The 19,786-nt window shown below is 42.8% G+C and overlaps 3 protein-coding genes across 3 annotated transcripts in view; all 3 read left to right on the forward strand.

Moving 5' to 3' along the window:
- The window catches only part of LOC106894142 (syntenin-1), a 16,613-nt gene extending 310 nt beyond the window's left edge, over window positions 1-16,303 (forward strand). Inside the window, exons 2-8 of the mRNA XM_014952655.1 lie at window positions 4,683-4,748; window positions 7,846-7,924; window positions 11,516-11,625; window positions 11,952-12,110; window positions 13,629-13,804; window positions 15,424-15,595; window positions 16,150-16,303. Of these exons, the coding sequence (XP_014808141.1) occupies window positions 4,698-4,748; window positions 7,846-7,924; window positions 11,516-11,625; window positions 11,952-12,110; window positions 13,629-13,804; window positions 15,424-15,595; window positions 16,150-16,245 (843 nt within the window). The 5' untranslated portion in view covers window positions 4,683-4,697 and the 3' untranslated portion in view covers window positions 16,246-16,303. The remainder of the gene's footprint in view (window positions 1-4,682; window positions 4,749-7,845; window positions 7,925-11,515; window positions 11,626-11,951; window positions 12,111-13,628; window positions 13,805-15,423; window positions 15,596-16,149) is intronic.
- Window positions 16,304-17,526: 1,223 nt separating this feature from the next.
- Window positions 17,527-18,429, forward strand: LOC106894143 (syntenin-1-like). The gene is made up of 2 exons (XM_014952656.1): window positions 17,527-17,721; window positions 18,276-18,429. The coding sequence occupies exons 1-2, from the start codon at window positions 17,572-17,574 to the stop codon at window positions 18,369-18,371; spliced, it is 246 nt and encodes an 81-aa protein (XP_014808142.1). The 5' UTR covers window positions 17,527-17,571; the 3' UTR covers window positions 18,372-18,429.
- Window positions 18,430-18,478: 49 nt separating this feature from the next.
- Window positions 18,479-19,786, forward strand: part of LOC106894132 (syntenin-1-like) — a 9,460-nt gene continuing 8,152 nt past the window's right edge. The window contains exons 1-2 of the mRNA XM_014952644.1: window positions 18,479-18,496; window positions 19,117-19,168. Of these exons, the coding sequence (XP_014808130.1) occupies window positions 18,479-18,496; window positions 19,117-19,168 (70 nt within the window). The remainder of the gene's footprint in view (window positions 18,497-19,116; window positions 19,169-19,786) is intronic.

Raw genomic sequence — 19,786 nt, forward strand, 5'->3', positions numbered from 1 at the left:
TGGTGAGGCGGCGGCGGGGAGAGCCTGGAGGAAGCGGCGGCTTCGTTGTGTCGCTGGCGAGGGCGGTGTTTGCCCCCGTCTGCCGCCGGGGAGCCGTGTCCTGCCGCGGGCGGTGCGTTGAGGGGGCGACGGCTTCCCTGGAGCCGGGCCGGGGAGGGGAGGGCGGGGGGTGCGCCATGAGGGGCCCCTCCGTCCTGGGCCGGAGAAGGCGGCGAGTAAATGAAGGCCTGTGTGTCCGCATCCTCCCGCCGTCGTGGGTTTGGGGGCGTCTTCTGACGGCTCCTTGGGGCGGGGGGGGGTGTCCTCCTTGGCTCCTGGGCCGGTCCCCGTGAGGGGGCTCGGATGTTGGTTATAATTTGTTTTTAGACCGACCGAAGGCGGGTGCTGCAGGGGTGAAAGGGGTTGCCCACAAAAGGTGCCTGGTCGGGCCAGTGAGCCCTGCTTCGGGTCTGACATGGAGGCGGCAGGTTCCCGAAGGGAAATGCCTGGCAAGAGGGGTTGCTCAGAGGTTAATTAGGTTGGTATCGGACGGGAAACGCTTGAGTTATTAGTGGGGAACGCGTCTTGCAAAACAGTCGCTCGGTTCACCGTGCCTCGGCCTGATGTCCGGGACGTTTTGGCCTGGATCTGCTTTAAAGATGGAAATTTTGGGTTCATGAGCTTCTGACTACTGGAGGGGGAGCCCAGTATTTCAGTACAGGTGCCGGCTTTGTGCCCTGCTGAGGTCTCTCCATGACTCACAGCCAGAAGACGCTTGTAAGCTGTGCCTTTTGTTTTAGGATTTTTTCCACTCCCCCTGCCCCCCTCCCCCAGTATCTGCTGGTGCTTTCACCAGTCACTGCAGCCTGCCCAGAGCTGGGGTTCACCTGGATCCCTCACTGCCTTCAGCACCACGCTTTCCGACCTGGAGAGCGTCTTGGGAAGCCCGTCTCCTCCCAGTTGTGCCACCCAGGGCAGTCCGGGATCACTCCCACCAGCAAGACTTCCTGCTGGCAGCCACGGGGTGTCACGAGTGCTACCTTCGCACGGGTCTGTGGCCACTGGTCTGGCACTTCCCTTAGGCAGACGGGCTCTGCTGACGGGCATTGGGGCACTGGTGGTCCGACTTCCCAGCCAAGGGTCCTGAGAAATGGGGAGAGGTCTTCACCACCAGGTTTTGTGGGCCACTAGCCGAGTTACGGTGGTCCTTCCTGCCCTCCGCTCTTCCCTTTGGTTTTCACTTTTGCTTTCCTAAGCACTTGCGTTCCTTCCCAAGACGCAGGGATATCAAAACGGTCAAGGAAAGTTCCTCTGGTGTAGAGTTTTAAGAGAGAAAAGGAGGTTATAGTGACTCATGCTTCATGGTAGCCACTCCCCAGCTCCTAAAGCCGTTACGGTGCCTGCTGAAACTCTTGTTTATACACAAGTCGTGGACAAGTTCTTCCTGCAATTATTAGTGCTCCCTGAGTGGCAATTGTTATTAAAAAAATGTATTTTAAACTAAATACAGTATTTTTTTAGATCTCGCATTACCTAATGAGGGGTATTTGTGTTACAATTGCCTATGCAGAAATGGAAAATACCATATGCGAAGTTAGAAGCTCATTGAATGCAGTTACAGTGGTGACAGTTATTTTGGCTATTTAGTTGGAAAACTAAAATAGTAACTGGTGAGATCACGATGAGGGAGCCAGCCCAGCAGCTCCTTGGTAGCGGTGACAAATGCTTGGGTCTGTGAGCCCTTGGCTGGGGAGGGGAAGTGGCCGGGCGGGTTGCAAAGAGGCAGGATAATCTACTGGAGTGTCATCTTATGTGATCTGAGAACTAATATAGAATCATAGAATGGTTCAGGTTGGAAGGGACCTTAAAGATCACCTAGTCCCAACCCCCCTGCCATGGGCAGGGACACCTCCCACCAGACCAGGTTGCTCAATGCCCCATCCAGCCTGGCCTTGAACACCTCCAGGGATGGGGCATCCACAGCTTCTCTGGGCAACCTGTTCCAGTGTCTCACCACCCTCACAGGAAAGAATTTCTTCCTGATATCTAATCTAAATCTCCCCTCTTTCAGTTTAAAACCATTACCCCTTGTCCTGTCACTACACTTCCTGACAAAGAGTCCCTCCCCAGCTCTCCTGTAGCCCCCTTCGGGTACTGGAAGGCCGCTATAAGGTCTCTCTGGAGCCTTCTCTTCTCCAGGCTGAACAACCCCAGCTCTCTCAGCCTGTCTTCATAGGGGAGGTGCTCCAGCCCTCTGACCATTTTTGTGGTCCTCCTTGGGACTCATTCCAACAGATCCATGCCCTTCCTGTGCTATTTCTAGCTTTACTAATACTTTCCTACAAAAAGCGCCGTGCTCCTCTTTGTAAACCAGAGGAAGGTTGAGGCTGCTGGTTTGACAAACATCACCAGTAATCGCCTCTGGAGTGAGACTGGTCTGTGGAGGAGAACTAAAGCTGGCCAAGGCATAAAGCCTCTGGGGTTTGTGGCGTGGAAGTCGGTCACTGGGACGAGGGACCTGGCAGACCCTGTGCCGTGCAGATGTCAGATCACCCTCTGCAAAACGCCGCTCCTGTGCTCCTCCTCCCCCTGCAATGGGGTGATTCCTCTGGGAACGCACCGTCCTTGGCCTGCCCTCATTTTTTTTTTTTTTTTTTTTTTTTTTTTTTTTTTTTTGCTTTGAACGTGTGCCAGCGCTGGGAGCAGAGGCACCTTGGTGTGCTCGGGCAGCTGTAGCGGTGAGGTACACGGTGACTCTGATGCTGTGTGTGACTGGACTGCTGTTGGCAGAAGGATGCAGCATCCAGACACCGCTTACCTGAGCCAGGGGTTTGCCAGGATGGGGCTTGCATTTGCTATTGTCCATTTTTATTTTTTTTTTTTTTTGGCTGAGCAAAAGCACTTGGCTGTTTCGGGTCAATGCTGGGTTAAAACGGCTTCAAGCTGGAGGGATGGCTTCAAGCTGGAGGGGAACAGATTTAGACTGGAGATTAGGAGAGGGTTCTTCACTGTGAGGGTGGTGGAGCACTGGAACAGGTTGCCCAGGGAGGTGGTTGAGGCCCCTTCCCTGGAGATATTCAAGGAGAGGCTCGATGAGGCCCTGGGCAACCTGGTCTAGTTGGGGGTGTCCCTGCTGACTGCGGGGAGGTCGGACTAGATGGCCTTTGGAGGTCCCTTCCGGCCTGGGCAATTCTATGATTCTATTCTATAAAACAAAACTTTAAACTGATTTCAAGTGTGTACGCTTAATTTATAAAGCTTCCAGGCTTCAACTGCGTTTGGTTTCGTTGCAGCAATTAGTCAAAAATGTAAGTGGCAATTAGTTATTACAACATAACTGGCCACGTGTTGGCAGTTAGATCTCCGTCGCATTTACGGCATGGTTTTTTGAAGTTTTAATTGTAGTTTGACATGATACTGGAGCTGCTGGGCGCTCTGCTAAACAAGTACAAAAGCTGTCGATGAGCTTAGTGTAATATGAAGAGATGTCTATTGTGTTACTGCAATATCACGTTAGGCATCAGCGTGTGCATTTATTAAAAAAATCAGTTTAATATCTGCACTTAGAGAAGGGATAGCTCCAGGGTTTATGCAGTGGTCACTTTTAATCTGGAATTTTTGCTGGGTTGCTACATAAATAAGGACCTCTGCTCTTTGGATGAGAAAATGAATCCTGAAACTGCAAGCTTTTAATAGAGCTGCCTCATTAGCTGTGCCTTGTATAACTTGCAAAACCGTGTCATGTTTGGTTGTCTTCCGTTTATGTCCCTTTCCCCCCTCATTAAAACATTCCCGTGTGCTAGTGTGAAATGTTTCATTATGGTTTGGGAAAGTTCAGCTGACCTCAGTGTGAATGTGAGCAATGGAGCTCCCCAAAAATGGGATTTCCTGAAATCCCTGAATCCTGAAGGTTCAGGTGGCCGGCTCCACCAGAGCTGAGTGTCAGCGTGGTGCCTCGGATGATCATGTGAAATAGGGGGTTTTGTTTTAGCTTGTTTTCTTTTCCTTGTGTTTTTTTTTTTTTCATTACTTCCTGATAAGTTGTCACAGGGCTTTCCCAACATCACATGAGAGCCAGCCTGAAGCCTTGGTGTGTTTTGAAACTCACAGCTGACTGAATCTGGCTGCTTTATGGTCTCTTGCTGCAATTAATGTGTTGCAAGTGGACATGGGAAGCCAGTTCTTTTTAGTGTGTTCTTACTGGAACACCAGAACTGATGGAAATGTTTAGATACTTTGGTTAACAGAGTGAAACCTTCTACAGTTGTATATAAAATACTGTCCCAGTTGGGAGGAGGAGGAGTAGGAGGAGGGTGATTAGTTTTTTCCTCTTAACCCCGTCATCATTGCATCCTGGCCTCCTAAAGTCTGTCTTTGGAATATTTAATGTGAAACAGCTTTCTCTGTATAGGCTTTCTCATCGTTGAGACCTACACTTTGACAATGCTAAGTGTATTAAATAAAGCCTATTACACGAAGGCTTGATAGTAGATTAAATGGGTAGTCTTAAAGGAATTTATCTGCAGTGCTAAGACTTGCAGGTCACAGATCACTTATTTAACTCTTTGTCTGCTTTCTTTTTCTTTTTTGCTTTTTTTTTTTTTAAAGTTGTAAAGCTAAATAAATACCTGTGATGGCTAACCCTGTTGTTTACTTTCCTTCTCTTCTCCCCCACCCTCCTTTTTGGTCTTTCCTCTACCCAGTGAGATTGCATCAAAATGTCTCTCTATCCTTCCCTGGAAGATCTGAAGGTGGACAAAGTTATTCAGGTATGAGGGGCTTTTTAATAAGATGAGTTTTGATGACAAAATAGATGCAATTATTTTTAATCTGGGGGGGATACTTTTATTACAGGTGTGAGTCTGTGTTTTATCACCATATTCTAAAAGGCGAAAGACAAACTGTTTACTTTATAGCTTGATATGATATGATTAATGTTTATTTTATCACTGTTGGGTATATTTATTTTGTTTTACGTATTCATTTGTAGACATTTGTCTTTAATGTGTTGATATGTTTGGTCTTTTTAAGTAGAGATACTGGGTCTTACGTAGACAAACATAGTCAGTCTCTTCTCATACTTCAGTTCTGACGTGGTCAATAGGTATTGACTGAACTGATAAACCTGCTGTGTCTCATTCCTGGTGTCCAGACCTGTGGCAGAAAGTTTTCATGGTCAGTTGGGCACAGAAAAGAGCAGTGACTCTCTTAACATCGTCTAGAATCACAGACCTGTCCTCTTGCTTTTTTGTGGTGGTGACCAGTTCTCTCCATACTTCCAAGGTTATCACATTTGTGTGACATCCTTTGTGTGTAAGAATATTCCTATCTTTATTATTAGGTAGGATGAGGATGAAAAAAAAAAATAATCTGTGAAATTAAATAATGAAAAACACTTCAGTAGATAAAACTCCATGAGAAATTGGACACAAATGTATTTTATGAGGAGTTTCCTTGCTTTCTTCAGCATTTTACTTAGCTTCCATTTTGTTTCCTAAACTTAATCTGTATTTCCTCCCAATTTAAACGGCAGTGAGTTATGCTGCTGCTTCTGTCTTGTCCTCACTGGGAAGCAATCAAGCAAAAAGCACAGAAGAACTCATTAATTCTCCTGTGCTGTCCCACAGTGGAGTGTCTAAGCCTCAGCTGTGTTTGTGTGGGCTGGAGATCTTGAAGCTGTGGGTGCTGTGTTGAGATTTCTCTTTGTGCCTGCACACCCCACCCCGCCTCATTCTTCTTATCTTACCAAAGTCCTTTATCTATAGTCAGGTAATGCTGAAAAAAACCCCAACAACCTAGCCTGGAGCTAAGAATGTGTTCCCTCAGCCTTTTAGTGACCAACTGCTAGTGTTTATATATTGCAATTAAAAAATATTAAATGTGGTCTTTCTACTACTTAGTTTCTGTGACTACTGACTGAAGCAGTAAGGAAAAGTAGGGTATCTCTATGCTGAGTCCTTTAGACCTTGAACCATAGATATAAGTTCTGTCACTTTATGGAACAGGGACTCTTCTTGTGCGTTGTCCTGCCTGTATGTTCAGCAGGGCTTATGGACTTGGTCAGAAGTACCTTGTTCGTGTGACTACGCGTGTAGTCTGTTGTGTTAATGAGAGTAAACCCTATAGAGGTTTCTGTAGGGAGCATAACAAACTGTTCTGCTGAATTTGTTTAATCCTTGGTGATGTTGTAATCTCAAAGGTCAGTTTTCCGGAAATCAGTTCGTGCAGGACAGATGCTTGCTGTTGCACTTAAAGAGGAGCATCCACTCGAAGTTTAAATTGGGTTTTCACAAAGTTCTACTACTTGATGAGTGGGATGTCAAGCAAGACAGCTCGATGAGGAAATTCACATGGGGGTGGGAGAGAAGGGAGGTGGAGTTAGGAGCATTCGCTTACAAACACCCCCAGTGGAGAAGCTTGAGTGTTCTTGTTGCCATCGTCAATGGGGAAGGTGGCCCTTCAGCAGTGACGTGACAGCATCTCACTCTCACCAACTGTAGGAGGAACTAGAGGGGGCTAATGGGCTGTCTGCTGAGTATAGATGCGTGAGGGGAAGTAAACACTCTTGTTGCCAAATGCCATTATTTGAAGAGTAAGCAATTCCATTTTCACTGATATTTTTGGTAGCAAAGGTTAAAATATTTGCCTCTTCCAAAAACTGCATTATAAAACTGCTGTCTTTTTAAATACAGCTGAGAGCACTCTTAGGAGAAAAAGGGAAAGTACTGAAAAAGAAAGTCTTTCCCAGAAGTCAGTAAAGTGAGATTAAAATGACTGGTGGTTGAAACAAATGGACTTGTTACATTAAATACTCTAACCTGGTTTGTTGTCCAGCATTTGAGTTGGAGTCTATTATTCTAAATACAACTGATACTGAAAAAATGAGTCATTCTTGCTCTGAAACTTTTTTTTTCTGAAAACAACTTCCTGGAGAGTACAGGACTACGAAGTCTTCTATTTTTAAGCATGATTTCCTTAAAAACATTAAGTAATTTGACCATCACGTTGTGTTAGATGATTTATGTATCCTGTTCAGTTTAATGTTTCACTATGCATTTAGTAATTTCCCTTCCTCCCCCCACTTCTGACGTTCAACCTCAGGAAAGCTGTTGGGATAGCTATTTCCATCACACTCAACAGGCCTCTGTAAGGCAGTGTTTTCACTGGTCATGATTAGTGACCAAGGCCAAAGAAGGAGTAGCTGAGGTATTGAGAAAGAAGCCCAATTAAAGCAAGTCAGTTTCCTTCTATTTGTGAGTCAGTAAGCAATATAGAAATTCATTTTAGTGTGTTCACTATAGTGGCAGCTCCTGTAGAAAAATCATCTTAGAAGTTTAACACCTTCTGAAAGAAATGGACCAAGTAGCACTGGATTGTGTGGAACTTGCAACCTATAAAGGACTGTGGTAGAACTCATGAATAACATCTGTAAATGGTGAAGAGATAAAAATGACTGCTATCGAGCTGAAAAAAGTCATTACAAAACACTCTGCCAAAGGTCATACCTTAAAACTTAACTTGGCTGACAAAGCTTTATAACTTTAATATGTCTTTTAGGGCTCTTCGTCTTGCTTGATGACAAAAACAGAACAGGTTGACATTAAAGCCTTTCTGCATTATTACTGTGGCCTGGTCTCTTAGGAAGATACAAGTTAATCTACCAAAATAGTTTGATACTAGTATGGCATATTATATTGAAGTTATCTATTTTAAAGAAAAAGACTGACTTCAGAACTCCAAGATTAATAGGAACCAGCATGTACAAGAAAAAGGGAAATACTTAGTCTCCTGTCTCCATAATAACGATTTCACAGGTGTGTTTCTTTTCTTGTGCAAGATGACTGATGTGAGTTTCTTTGCTTTCAGGCTCAGACTGCCTTTTCTTCAAATCCAGCTAACCCAGCAATCTTGTCTGAAGCTTCTGCCCCCATTGCTCACGATGGAGGTAAGCTCATCTACTGTGTAGTATCCTAAGGTTGTGGAAAGCAGCTATGAAATCATTCAGTTAACGGTACGGTCAAAAATACCTATGAATATGTAGCTCTGTTTCCAAAGGATGAGACCGTGCCTTTGTGGAAATGCCAACACCCACTTTGGTAAATACTATAGGAGTCAAAAACCCCAGTGTTTGCTTATAAAAGGAAGTTGTGGCAAACACTAACCCTTCTCTTAATTTTCGCAACCTTTTCCAAGTGACCGTAGGGTAGCAAGATTTGCTGTTGGTACAGTTTGAACTCTTTTTAACTCTTGCCTCAAACACTTAATTGTCCTTATTTATCATGTGCATATCTGTAAGCTTTAGAGGGCAGCACGAGCCTGAGCATCTTTCTTCACAGAATCTTCTAGGTTGGAAGGGACCTTAAAGATCATCTTGTTCAACCGTCAACCTAACTGACAAAAATAGACACCCACACAACAAACAGGAAGCATCACCATCACTAAACCATACCTCCCAGCACTACATCAACCTGTCTTTTGAACACCTCCAGGGATGGTGCCTCAACCACCTCCCTGGGCAGCCCATTCCAATGGCTGATAACCCTTTCAGTGAAAATTTTTTTCCTAATATCCAGCCTGAACCTCCCCTGGCGTAACTTGAGGCCATTTCCTCTCGTCCTGTCGCCTGTGACTTGGGAGAAGAGACCGATCCCCATCTCTCTACACCCTCCTTTCAGGTAGTTGGAGAGAGCAATAAGGTCTCCCCTCAGCCTCCTCTTCTCCAGGCTGAACAACCCCAGCTCCCTCAGCCTCTCCTCATAAGACTTACTCTCCAGACCCCTCACCAGCTTCCTTGCCCTTTTCTGGACCCACTCCAGCACCTCTATGTCTTTTTTTGTGGTAGGGGGCCCAAAACTGGACACAGTACTCAAGGTGGGTACTGTGGGTACTCTGTATGAGCTTGCTTAGGAACAGATAAACACGAATCTCTGAACAGAGAAGTGCCTAGGAAAGTGGAATTTAATCTTGTCATGCTATCAGCATGAAGCTTCCTGCAGATTTTGGGATCAAATGTCTGGTGGGAAATCATCAGACCTAAAGCTGAATGACTTGTACCCATCTCTCCTCCTCTTTCTCCTATGTGTGTGTACATCCACAAAGGTGCACAGGTGTGTTTGAGGTCAGAGCTCTGGTTAGGCTTGGTCTAAAAGCCCTAAAGCCTCTAACCAGTGTGACCAGCAGCAGTGCTGTAACAGCTGTCAAAAATGCAGGTGGATAAGATGCTAAAGCTTGGGGAATGTAACTGTCTCCATTTCTCCTCTTGGTGCTGATCTGTCTTAGATGATTTTAAGTTGGGAGTCTGTGTAGCTCACCGGAGAGCTTCCTCTCATAGATCCTTTCTGGAATAGATCCTGACCTGGTCTAACCTTGCCTGACGAGATTTGAGGCTGCTTCAGCAGTCTCTTCTTGGCATCATTCTTTCTGCTGTCCAGAACTTGAATTCCCCTGCAGTTTCTGTGCCTGCTGGCCAAATGACGTGATTTTCACATCAGCTTATCATAGAATCATAGAATGGTTTGGGTTGGAAGGGACCTTAAAGATCATCCAGTTCCAACTCCCCGGCCCTGGGCAGGGACACCTTCCACCAGACCAGGTTGCTCAAGGCCCCATCCAGCCTGGCCTTGAACCCCTCCAGGGATGGGGCAGCCACAGCTTCCCTGGGCAACCTGTTCCAGTGTCTCACCACCCTCATAGTAAAAAATTTCTTCCTGAGATCTAATCTGAATCTTTTTTCTTCCAATTTAAAACCATTTCCCCTTGTCCTATCATTACCCTTCCTGGCAAAGAGTCCCTCCCCATCTCTCCTGTAGGGTCCCTTTAGGTATTGAAAGGCCGCTATAAGGTCTCCCCGGAGCCTTCTCCTCTCCAGGCTGAACAATCCCAGCTCCCTCAGCCTGTCTTCATAGGAGAGGTGCTCCAGCCCTCAGATCATCTTCATGGCCCTCCGCTGCACCTGTTCCAGCTGGTCCATGTCCTTTCTGTGTTGAGGACTCCAAAGCTTGTGTGTGAATTGCTCAGGAGCTGCAGTCTGATTATCACTCAATGTATCTCAATGGAAGGGAGGCCTGTACCATCTATAGGATGTGCCAAACCTGCTGGGAATATCTCTCTCCTGGCAGAGGCAGGAGAATATACAACATCAAGAAATTTTGGATGTTTTCTGCAATTTGGAGGTGTGTCTTTTGAATGAAAATGTAATACAGCCAGCAAAGACACATCCTGTGTTGTGGTTTCTGATAAAGAACAATAGAGAAGAATCAAGTAGCTGCAGAAGTCTTGTGCAACACTAATTGTGTTTAATCCTAGGGACTTGAAAATGCAAACAAAAGACAACCATAGAATAAATGTTCATTTTAAGCTTATAAATCAATATTGATGAAACTACAAGCTGATAGATCAATCTGGAAAGAAGATCAGTCAGGACAGCTCTCGTGAAGCAGCATGCAAACATACCACTGAAAGTATTAAGGAGCAAAAAAAGTCTCTCAGTTATACTGGAATTCATGTTGCCATGACCTTTGTGTTCCTTCCTAGAAAAGCTACTTTCCATTTCTGGTCGAATGTGGATTCTTATAATAGCTAGTTTTTGCACATAACCATAAATGAGCACTAGAAACCTAAGCTCTGAGAACCGGGGAGCCTGCCTCCTTCCCAGGCTGTCCCTTGCACCACCTCACTTTCCGAGCAGCCTTTTCTGTTGCCACTGATTTGGTGAGAACAGCAAGTGGACTCTTTAAGAGTTCTTGTAACTGCCACTTGTTAAATCCTGCTGGTTAATTATCTGTGGAATGTCAAGAGCAGTATGAAGCTTATTTCCAGAGTGGTTTGACTCCAGGTCTGACAAGTCTGTCAGTTTAACTTCTTTTCTTCCTGCTCCCTGCGCCCCACTCCTCTTGGGTGTAGAGGAATCTCCTGCAAGATATTTGAAGGACCACGGTGGGTTTGTCTTGTTGAGAAGTATGTCTAAAACAACTTCATTTTGAAGCTTTGAGAAAATGACAGCTACTTTTTTATGAAGAATATTAAAGCGGACTGCACTGTGGACCTTACAGCCAAGAGGCTGTCTTCTGCAGAAACCTTACCATGTCTGAGATCTGGACTGTCCTTGGCATGGATGTCTCTTCCAAGAGCTCTTACCTGGTTGGGGGGTGGGAGATAGACTAGTTCCCCACTAATTGCCCAAAAGTTTTGGAGCGAGGTCATGTTTTCATGGCTTGGAGCACAATGTTGGTTTTGGAATGTATCACCATGTGTCTAATGCCATTTGTGCCGTAAACGATGACTGAAGTAACTGAAACAAAGAGCTTACAGAGAACTTTTTATCTCAAACGTGCTGCTTCTCTGGTTCCTTTTCTAAGGTGGGCAAGAATAACAGTCCTGGTTCAAGTGAGTCTTCCATTCTAACTTTCAAATTAGATAGATTACAATAGCACAAGTTTTGTTGAAGTAATTGTACCTGTGATAGCAACATCTATTTGTTCTGTTAAACCAACAATTGTATTGATGGGGGTTTTTTTGGTTTGTTTTCCTCCTATAGGTGTATACCCCAGATTGTATCCGGAACTTTCTCAGTACATGGGCCTGAGCCTCAATGAGGAGGAGGTGCAGAGGAACCTGCCAGTGGCAGCAGCTGCTCAGCCACAGGGTGTAGGTACCAGTCAAGCCTGTCTTAAAATGCCAGATAAATACTTTTTCTGGAGAGTAGACTACTATTTCTCTGAAGTACCATACTTGACTGATAAAGGAATTGTTTTAAGTGACTGCCTATTTTATTTTGGTCTTAAACTGAGCAGTGTATTTCCAGTGTTGGGGGGTGGAGAAGAAGAGCTGGTGTTGGAACTTAATTTGTGTGTTGTGGGTTTTGTGCGGGGTGGTTTGTTGTTTTTTTTTTTTAATATCACTTGATATAAACTGACGTATAGCTATTTTTAAAAAGTTGAAACTAAGTTGTCTGGCTATTTTGTTTTAATCAGCAACTGGTAACACGACCTTCTACTAATTACATGGTAGCTCCAGTGACTGGAAATGATATTGGAATTCGTAGAGCAGAAATCAAGCAAGGCATCCGCGAAACAATTTTGTGTAAAGATCAAGATGGCAAAATTGGACTTCGCCTCAAGTCTGTTGACAATGTAAGTACAGAAGTTTGCTTTTGCCTATAGAGATCTTACTGCTGGATTAAATTAGTAGTGAAGTTAGTGTATGGTCACAAAACTGTCTTCTGTCTTGCTTATCCATTATCAAAATTTTAAAATCCCTCATTAGACCAGTAACTAAATTTCCAGATGTCCAGACTAGGATCTAAATTTACAGCGGCAATTTACTTTCATGTGTTTTAGAACACCTGAAAAATACTTGTGAACTTTTTTCGATTTCCAGATGTCCCAGACTAGGATCTAAATTTACAGTAGCAATTTACTTTCATGTGTTTTATAACACCTGAAAAATACTTGTGAACTTTTTTCCACTTTAGAGCATGAAATTGTCCTTGCAGAGCTGCTGTGATACTTGGTCAAGACTTTTCTCTCTATCTTTGTGGAAACACTTGGCAGTACTTAAAAGTTCAGCAGCGTGCAGAGCACTGCCCGTGCCATAGAAATAGCTTTTTTATAGATTCTTGCAGTGTGTTGCTGGTGAGAAAAGTGCAAATAGTGAGGGTGTCTCCTCACCTATATGTAATTTCAGAGTAGGCTTTTTTGAGTTTCCCTTAACATGACCATAGCTGCAAGGATATCCTTAAACCTTCTCTACAACTTCTGTTTCAGTATCTCTTGATTCTCAATATGGAAAATCCTATTTTTTTTTTCTTGGCAAGGTCATTTAATCTGAACATTTAAAAAAAATAAAATTGTACTTGATGTTTCATATAGGGTTAAAAGTGCTTTTATGTACTTCTCCTAACTCAGGAAATGCTGAGGTTTTCTTAAAGTAGCATGTTTTGGTTTTATGTGTGTGTTATGTTGGTTTTTTTTAAACACTGCTCCCCCACCCCAAGGTATTATCTACAGTTTGTTTTGATACACTTTACTGGTTTTTTAGTTGTACTTTCACTAGAAATAGTTTAAAACCTTGTTTTTGGTTTTTTTAATCTGAGGTACTAGCAAGTCATAATTGATAAAAAGTTGAAAACTAATGGCGTTGTGGAAGAAGGAAAGATCTGCCATAGAGTTCCTGGCATCACTGATCTATTTCTACAGCTATATATAGACTCTGATGTCTTGCAAAGAAATTATTAGTCAAATGCACAAGGAGATATGCAAATTTACCACTCGTCTGTCTTGATCCAGTAGTTCAGATTTCTTGTTAGCACAGCATAGAGCATAGTACTTACTCTTTTGCGTAAGGCTTTAATGTTATGCTTGTGTCTGTTTTTAATGTCAAGGGATTTAGACAGAGCAGATTTGCCCATTTCTGAACTTTATTCTAGCATTAATTATCTCTGTCTCTTAAAGACATATAGAAAAAGACTGACATTCCAAAAATGCCCCTTAAGGAGAGCTAATAAGCAAGTCCTTCTGTCTGGTTAGTATTACATAGAGAATGGGACACTTTAAAGGGCTGTGTGTTCTGTCACTGGTCTTCATCTTTAAGGAAGAACTTCGTCTTTTTTTTCCTTCTCATTTTTTTCTTCCCTTTTTTCTCTTTTGCAGGGTATATTTGTCCAGTTAGTGCAGGCAAATTCTCCAGCATCCCTTGCTGGTCTGCGGTTTGGGGACCAAGTTCTGCAGATCAATGGTGAAAACTGTGCAGGATGGAGTTCTGATAAAGCACACAAGGTTCTGAAGCAGGCTTCTGGAGAAAGGATTTCAATGATCATCCGGGACAGGTAAAGCCAATTGCAGATATGGATTCTCATCATCCATTTCGGAGTCATTCTGTGGGGTTTGAGTCTCCCCTTGCTTGAGCAGGACTATAGGCATAACAAAATCTGTTTATCCACGTACTTCGATAGCAAAGATCCTCAGAAATGTTCCATTATGTGGGGAACAGTCAAAATAGTTGTTAATTTGTAAACTTCCAGCTCACGCTTGCCTGGGCATGATGAGGTGTGACATTTTTCAAGGTAAACTAATGACTGACAGCATTAGTCAAATTTAAACTCTGAATTCAAGAGTTCTGTGCCTTTTTTTGGACACGACTTTTGCTTATGCTAATTGAAAAAGCAATAAAAGATGGTACCAAAATATTCACTGTAATAGTGAATACACTTGTGGCTGCCCCATCCCTGGAGGGGTTCAAGGCCAGGCTGGATGGGGCTTTGAGCAACCTGGTCTGGTGGGAGGTGTCCCTGCCCATGGCAGGGGGTTGGAACCCCATGATCCTTAAGGTCCCTTCCAACTCAAACCATTCTGTGATTTTTATTTAGAATGATAGTTTTCTTGTGAGCTCTGGTTACATATGAACTAATGCCAGTTTTGCTTGATGCTTGATGAACCAATACAGGTTTTTAATTGTATTAAATAATGAGCTTGTATGTAGTAGGTATTTGTATGTAGCAGGAATAGGTCAGATTCAAGATAAGGTCTGCAGGCTATGACTAATGCCAGTTTTGCTTGATGCTTGATGAACCAATACAGGTTTTTAATTGTATTAAATAATGAGCTTGTATGTAGTAGGTATTTGTATGTAGCAGGAATAGGTCAGATTCAAGATAAGGTCTGCAGGCTATGAGAAGACAGATAATACATTATATGACTACCTACATGCTATTTGTATGTAGCAGTAATAGATCAGATTCAAGATAAGGTCTGCAGGCTATGAGAAGACAGATGATACATGATATGACTACCGACCTGTCTTGAAGCTTTTTTCAATGTTCATTCTTGTTTAAGAACCAAATTTGAGCCAGTGGAGGGCATGGTACTTCTATCAGAGAAGCTACTTCTATCCTGTATTGAATCCAAATGCTTTGGTAGTAGATTCCCTGCCCTGTCTGCCACTTCTGTGCCCAACTCCCCATGCCCTTCCTGGGTTTATGAGCTTTTTAAGACACAATTTAAAGGTTTATTGTCTGTACAGCAGTAGAAATGTTGTTGGGGAAGGCTTTTACTCCAGAATCCTGTGGTCTACCTCCAGTTATTAAAGCTGCCTCTGCTGTTTTATCTGCCTTGTAAAGTTTGTAGAGAGAACTTAATACATGTTTGTGTTTGGTTGGTTGTTGGGGTGGGTGGGTGGATGTTGTATGATATTTTTTGTATTATTGTTAATCCAGACAGTTCGCCTGGTAGAACAGGGGAAACATTTGAGGTTTAGAAACAAGTATGTATTAATATAACAATATTAACAAAATGAAGTTAAACCCAACTGTGTTCTATTGTAGTTGATGTACGAGTCACTGCTTAGAGTACAATTACTTTTTGTGCATCAAAGATGCTGAAATAATGTGTGGTTCTTCTGTGGTTTAATAGACTGAAAATATGGGTTTGCATTTTAAATATCTTGTAGGCCTTTTGAACGAATTATTACCATGCACAAGGACAGCACAGGGCATGTTGGCTTCATCTTCAAGAATGGAAAAATAACCTCAATAGTGAAAGACAGCTCTGCTGCGAGAAACGGACTTCTGACAGAGCACAACATCTGTGAAATTAATGGCCAGAATGTAATTGGATTGAAGGTAAAAGAAGTAATATGTGGTGGGTGTGGATAGCTGTGAGCTTTTTGTGCACATACAATAATTGTGTTTTGGAGGGGGAAAAAGATTGTAATACTTTATTTTATGAACACTTAACAATATAAGTCATGAGAGGTAACTTAACTGGACTGGAGAGATGTATGTTTTGAGGCAGCTTTGCAGTTTGTATCTGTAGGCAGGGCAGCTTGTTCTCTTCCTGCCTGGCTGGGCTGACCCTCAGCTTTTATCTGTAGGTTAACTTTGGAAAAACAAAGAGTAATCTTCCTCCTGCCAGCCTGGCTCCAGTTCTAGTAGGAATTTTGTGTATAAGGTTTGTGTCCCTTCTCTAGTCAGTTTGTGCAAGATACCGATAACCAAACGCCTGTGAAGTGGTATTGCAGGGTCAGTGGTTTGCCCTGAGGGTTAAATACCCCAGGAGAGGGGCTGTGTGTGTAGGTCTCTTAAGCTGTGTGAAATGTGAAAAAAAAGCTCTGGAACTGCTGCTTTATTTGTCAGCTTGAGTAACGGTGCTCATGTGACTTCTTGTTTAATTACAGGACCCCCAGATTGCAGACATCTTGGCAACAGCTGGAAATGTAGTGACCATTACCATCATGCCTTCCAGTATTTATGAGTATATAATAAAGAGGTAGGTAATAAACAAAGCAGCCGTGGTGTTAATTACAGTTGAGTTGACAGTGAGTATTATTTATAGGTTAAATACAAGGTACTCATGATAAGACCTAATTACAGACTTGACATGAAAGCTGGCAAGGGGGTGGGGAAAGTCTGAAAATGTGCTTAATCTGATGTTTTAGACAAGCCAGTGGGGTTTTGGTTCTGTTTTTCAGCTATTCATTTTGGTGATGATCCTTTGCCTTTTGCTCTTAGAAAAGCCCTTTTCTAAACATAATTTAACTGAACTGGAGTTTCTGAGAACTCTCAAATATGTGGATAACACACGTATTTGGTACCTTGTAACTAAAATGCAACTAATTCTGGTGACGTAAACATGATTCTTGGCAGGATATAGCTGGCTTCTTTCTAATCCTTTGGCAGCCGTGGCTTTCTACAGCTAAATCTCTCCTGCAAAAATGTTTTTGAAGTTGCTAGAAATTAATAACGCTCTGGTTACATATGAATTAATTCCAGTTTTGCTGTAAGTATGCTTGATGAACCATTACAGATTTTTAATTGTATTAAATAATGAGCTTGTAGCTATTTGTATGTAGCAGTAATAGATCAGATTCAAGATAAGGTCTGCAGGCTATGAGAAGACAGATGATACATGATATGACTACCGACCTGTCTTGAAGCTTTTTTCAATGTTCATTCTTGTTTAAGAACCAAATTTGAGCCAGTGGAGGGCATGGTACTTCTATCAGAGAAGCTACTTCTATCCTGTATTGAATCCAAATGCTTTGGTAGTAGATTCCCTGCCCTGTCTGCCACTTCTGTGCCCAACTCCCCATGCCCTTCCTGGGTTTATGAGCTTTTTAAGACACAATTTAAAGGTTTATTGTCTGTACAGCAGTAGAAATGTTGTTGGGGAAGGCTTTTACTCCAGAATCCTGTGGTCTACCTCCAGTTATTAAAGCTGCCTCTGCTGTTTTATCTGCCTTGTAAAGTTTGTAGAGAGAACTTAATACATGTTTGTGTTTGGTTGGTTGTTGGGGTGGGTGGGTGGATGTTGTATGATATTTTTTGTATTATTGTTAATCCAGACAGTTCGCCTGGTAGAACAGGGGAAACATTTGAGGTTTAGAAACAAGTATGTATTAATATAACAATATTAACAAAATGAAGTTAAACCCAACTGTGTTCTATTGTAGTTGATGTACGAGTCACTGCTTAGAGTACAATTACTTTTTGTGCATCAAAGATGCTGAAATAATGTGTGGTTCTTCTGTGGTTTAATAGACTGAAAATATGGGTTTGCATTTTAAATATCTTGTAGGCCTTTTGAACGAATTATTACCATGCACAAGGACAGCACAGGGCATGTTGGCTTCATCTTCAAGAATGGAAAAATAACCTCAATAGTGAAAGACAGCTCTGCTGCGAGAAACGGACTTCTGACAGAGCACAACATCTGTGAAATTAATGGCCAGAATGTAATTGGATTGAAGGTAAAAGAAGTAATATGTGGTGGGTGTGGATAGCTGTGAGCTTTTTGTGCACATACAATAATTGTGTTTTGGAGGGGGAAAAAGATTGTAATACTTTATTTTATGAACACTTAACAATATAAGTCATGAGAGGTAACTTAACTGGACTGGAGAGATGTATGTTTTGAGGCAGCTTTGCAGTTTGTATCTGTAGGCAGGGCAGCTTGTTCTCTTCCTGCCTGGCTGGGCTGACCCTCAGCTTTTATCTGTAGGTTAACTTTGGAAAAACAAAGAGTAATCTTCCTCCTGCCAGCCTGGCTCCAGTTCTAGTAGGAATTTTGTGTATAAGGTTTGTGTCCCTTCTCTAGTCAGTTTGTGCAAGATACCGATAACCAAACGCCTGTGAAGTGGTATTGCAGGGTCAGTGGTTTGCCCTGAGGGTTAAATACCCCAGGAGAGGGGCTGTGTGTGTAGGTCTCTTAAGCTGTGTGAAATGTGAAAAAAAAGCTCTGGAACTGCTGCTTTATTTGTCAGCTTGAGTAACGGTGCTCATGTGACTTCTTGTTTAATTACAGGACCCCCAGATTGCAGACATCTTGGCAACAGCTGGAAATGTAGTGACCATTACCATCATGCCTTCCAGTATTTATGAGTATATAATAAAGAGGTAGGTAATAAACAAAGCAGCCGTGGTGTTAATTACAGTTGAGTTGACAGTGAGTATTATTTATAGGTTAAATACAAGGTACTCATGATAAGACCTAATTACAGACTTGACATGAAAGCTGGCAAGGGGGTGGGGAAAGTCTGAAAATGTGCTTAATCTGATGTTTTAGACAAGCCAGTGGGGTTTTGGTTCTGTTTTTCAGCTATTCATTTTGGTGATGATCCTTTGCCTTTTGCTCTTAGAAAAGCCCTTTTCTAAACATAATTTAACTGAACTGGAGTTTCTGAGAACTCTCAAATATGTGGATAACACACGTATTTGGTACCTTGTAACTAAAATGCAACTAATTCTGGTGACGTAAACATGATTCTTGGCAGGATATAGCTGGCTTCTTTCTAATCCTTTGGCAGCCGTGGCTTTCTACAGCTAAATCTCTCCTGCAAAAATGTTTTTGAAGTTGCTAGAAATTAATAACGCGTCAGGTGTAATTGAGTCTTCCCGCCCTGCATACTTGATATGCTCTTGTTTGAGCAACCTGCTCTAGTGGGAGGTGGAACTCGATGATCTTTAAGGTCCCTTCCGACTCGAACCATTCTGTGATTCTCTTCCTACAAACCAGTTTTCTGCCCAAGAGCCACCTTTCCCCCTGCCCTCCCTGCACACATGCCCACCTTCTGAAAGATGTTGATAAGGAGCTCAGTTACTCAGTGTTTTTATTAGTATCGTGGGCTTCTCTTCTCTGTGTGCAGTTTGGCACATCTGTTGGCAAAGATAGTGAAGCGAAAGGCCAGCTTTTGAATGGTATTAAAGGCGTAGCAATGACAGATTAGATCTCAGGAAGAAATTTTTTACTATGAGGGTGGTGAGACACTGGAACAGGTTGCCCAGAGAAGCTGTGGCTGCCCCATCCCTGGAGGGGTTCAAGGCCAGGCTGGATGGGGCTTTGAGCAACCTGGTCTGGTGGGAGGTGTCCCTGCCCATGGCAGGGGGGTTGGGACTCAATGATCTTTAAAGTCCCTTCCAACTTTAACCATTCTATGATTCTATGATTCCCAGGTTAGTCTCCCTCAAAGACAAGAGGGGATATGATTTTCCCCATTACTTTAATTATATCACTTTTTAGTATATTGATTAAGGAAACATTTGCTATATGTGAGAATTGTATTTCATCTGAAAGAGATTTCTTTAGCATAACAGTATTAGTGTGATGGCAATGAGCTGTGAGATGGAATAAAGTTGACACCATATGTATTATTATGTGTTGAGGGGAGTATCCTAGCACCACAGTGTTAAAAAACATAGTTCTTCGGGACTGTAAGAGATCCAGGCATTCATTAATAGCATAACATCTGTGGCTTGTAGGCAATATCAAAGCCAAAGCAAATTAAAAATGTGTGACTCTAAATGGGAGGGGCAACA

Source organism: Calidris pugnax, unplaced genomic scaffold (genome assembly GCF_001431845.1).
Source record: "Calidris pugnax isolate Ruff unplaced genomic scaffold, ASM143184v1 scaffold182, whole genome shotgun sequence".
Classification (NCBI taxonomy): domain Eukaryota; kingdom Metazoa; phylum Chordata; class Aves; order Charadriiformes; family Scolopacidae; genus Calidris; species Calidris pugnax.